This window comes from Ciona intestinalis, unplaced genomic scaffold, assembly GCF_000224145.3.
Source record: "Ciona intestinalis unplaced genomic scaffold, KH HT001193.1, whole genome shotgun sequence".
NCBI lineage: Eukaryota > Metazoa > Chordata > Ascidiacea > Phlebobranchia > Cionidae > Ciona > Ciona intestinalis.
In genome coordinates, this window is record NW_004191514.1 from 21,626 (window position 1) to 24,885 (window position 3,260).

A 3,260-nucleotide genomic window follows, 5' to 3' on the forward strand; every position below is an offset into this window, starting at 1 on the left:
GTTATAAAAAAAAATGAAATTAATTTTTTTTTCGATGGGGATAACATGCTAGTGACCTACATAGATGTATGCGTGAGTTATATTTTCGCAAAAAAAATCGAAAATATAATATTTATATGATTCGAGTTATGATCATACTTTTTTATATTTAACATCTATCCCCGCACTTTTTTGAAGAAAATGATGTTTCATTTTGTAGCTATTACGTAGCGCTATAACATATTCGAAGCTGGAACGGGAGAAAATTCTATAAATATGTTTTTATGACGAATATTAATATTCATAATTAATATTTTTTCGAAATTTTTATTTTTTATTTTAGATTCGGTACCGCTGGGGTCTAGTTAGTACAGTGTCCAAATTTTAGGTTGGTGGCACCAGTAGAAGGTATCGAAAATGGCCGCTAAAATATCTGTATTCTAGGATCACCTTGGTTCTGCAACCCGCTAATAGTGGTTCGGCCCAATAGATCAACCTTTTGGATTGAACTGAACTACGTGATTTTCAGTTTGACAAGAGGCGTAGGAGCATATGCTGCCGCCCCTGGCTTTCGTTGAAAATGCCGCATCAAATTTTTAAATACTTCATGTTTTAACAATCTTTGCATTAAAAATACCAAACACTTAGCTACCTGCTGTTTTGCAAAAAAAGTCGGGCTTTCGTGTCGAAAATTAACTGAAAATGCGCGAAAACATGCTTGGAGGCTTCGCTTGCATAATTCGCCTGACTTGCGTAAGGTTAACCATTTATTGCGTCACAATCGCGGTATGTAACGTCACAACAGTACGTACGTTACGGCACGTTATACCCTTCCTTTTTAGTTTTTCGCGCTGTTTTATGCTAGTGAAAACCTTAACCCCATGCCCTAAACCAGCGGTTCCCAACCTTTTTGGTGCCGTGACCCTTTTATAACATTTGCCAAGTTGCGGTGACCCCAAGGATAAAATTAGTTGGGTTGATCCTCCTTCACTGCACTTTTGGAGCTATCTAGTAGGCTACTAGGCTATATATTAAATTTGACTTCTAAATAAATAAACAGCACAACAAATCAACTTAAACAACACAACAAATCAACTTATCAACACAACAATTTTTTCAGTGAGAAGGCTTTGCTTGCTTCTTTTTAGCCAGATCTGAAATCCTTGGAGCAGTCTTTGCAAGAGCACAACGAAGATCATCTTCTACATCAAGTCTGCTCCTGTATTTAGATTTGATAACCAACAAGCTTGAAAAGCCTGTTTCACAAAGGTATGTTGTTGGAAAAGAAAGAATCAGGCGCAATGCGATCTCAGACAGAACGGGATATGACTGCAAACTCTTGATCCAAAATTTAGTAACTGACATTGAAGAAAAATCAGTTTTTGCTGCATCGCTGGTAATGAGTTCAATGAACTCCTCTTGTGCATTCTCAGGAACATCTTCAACTCTGATGGTGAATGGGCTTCTAGCGAGTGCAAATGGTGTGTCAGGTAAATATCTTGAAATTTCTTCTTCAAAAATTATCATTTTCCTCAAAGAAAGCAGATAAGTTCGGCAACATGTAAATTCTATTTTCATCCAATTTTTTTTGCCAAAGTTGAAGTTTCAACTTGAATGCACGGATCTTTTCTGACAAATCTAGGCATGTTGCATTTGGTCCTTGGAGAGACAAATTTAACTCATTTAAAATTGCAAAGATGTCAACCAAGTAAGCAATTTTGTGAAGTTGGTTTTTGTCGCCGAAAAGTGCTTCAAACTGTGGTTTAGATTTTTGATTAAAAATGTTTTTAATTCATCACGAAGATCAAAAACACGTTTCAAAACTTAGCCTCTGGACAACCATCTCACAGTAGTGTGAAATAACAGAACATTATTGGATGCATCCAACTCACTGCAAACTTTTGAAAATAGGCGGCTGTTTAAAGTACTAGCTTTTACAAAATTCACGACACTTACAACGCTTTTCATTGTATCTTGAAATTCTTGTGGCAAAGTCTTCGTTGCTAACACTTGTCGATGAATCATACAGTGAGTTCCGATGGCTTTCGGTGATGCATTGATTACCAAACGTAGAAATCCAGACGTACATCCCAGCATTGCTGGAGCACCGTCTGTGCAAACACCACAAACATTTTCCCAAGGAATGGCATGATTTTGCAGAAATGATCCAACTGTGTCAGAGACATCGCGTGCAGTAGTTGTCGTTTCAAGTGGTTTGCAAAAAAAACTCATCTTTGAAATCACCTTCATAAATGTACCTCACGTAAACCAGTAACTGAGAACAGTTTGCCACATCTGTTGATTCATCAAGCTGGATACTAAATATTCCAAGTGGAGCTGATTTCATTTCCTGGATTACTTGCTCCATAATATCAGCAGACATGTCGTCTAATCTTCTACTGACGGTGTTATTAAACAAGGATATTGTATTCAGTTTGTTAACATATTCAGCTCCAAGCATAACTCGAACAATGTCTTTGGTTGCTGGCAGCAGCAACTCCTCGGCAATGGTGTGAGGTTTCTTGGCTTTGGCGATTCTGAGAGCCACCAAATATGAAGCTTCAATGGCTGCCACATTTTGCTGTTGGTACTTGCCGCCAGAATCCAGCCTGATTTTTTTGACACAATCAGCTTTGTTCTTAAAATACTGGACATCCTTGCCCGCAAAGTTTGGATGCTTAGCGTCAAAATGGCGTTTCATTTTGCTGGGCTTCATCGATTCGGCTGACATAATTGTGTTGCAAATGACACATTGTGACTTTTCAATTCCTGCGTCAACTATGAAAGTAAATCCATACTTCAAAAATTCCTCACTATATTTTCTTTTCCTAGGCCTAATACTTGTCTCTCGATTCATCACGGGAAATCCGATATTTTACAAAATAAATTTTAGTTTACGGCGCCCGTTATTCTTAAACTCTTTCCAAAATGTACTTTTTTGCTTTTTTTTAAGTCTAGCAAATCTTATCAGTCGCTTTTGAAAGTTCTGTAGGCTAGGCTAGCTATCGTAGGCTACCTATGGTTGATGCCGGGAATTCAATAAAATCTCAATTTCAAGTCGAACTTTTGCTTAAATGCATTTCAGCAATCAGTAAAATCGCGATGCGCTCTGGGGTGAGCTGCCCATTGTTAGGAGTTAACTTTCTAAACTAATGAAATTCTAAACTTTTCAGAAGGCCTTAGGTGACCCCAGGCAAATTGTCAGGCGACCCCAGTTGGGGTCGCGACCCACAGGTTGGGAACCGCTGCCCTAGACCATCGAGCCACGTTTACCGACACGG

At 38.4% G+C, this 3,260-nt stretch overlaps 1 protein-coding gene across 1 annotated transcript; it reads right to left on the reverse strand.

Moving 5' to 3' along the window:
- Window positions 1-348: 348 nt before the first annotated feature.
- Window positions 349-3,019, reverse strand: LOC101242717 (SCAN domain-containing protein 3-like). The gene is given in 4 exon segments (XM_009863727.3): window positions 349-1,501; window positions 1,503-1,764; window positions 1,767-2,200; window positions 2,202-3,019. Coding segments are annotated over 4 exon segments (1,737 nt in total). The 5' UTR covers window positions 2,837-3,019; the 3' UTR covers window positions 349-1,095.
- Between the last annotated feature and the right edge of the window lie 241 nt (window positions 3,020-3,260).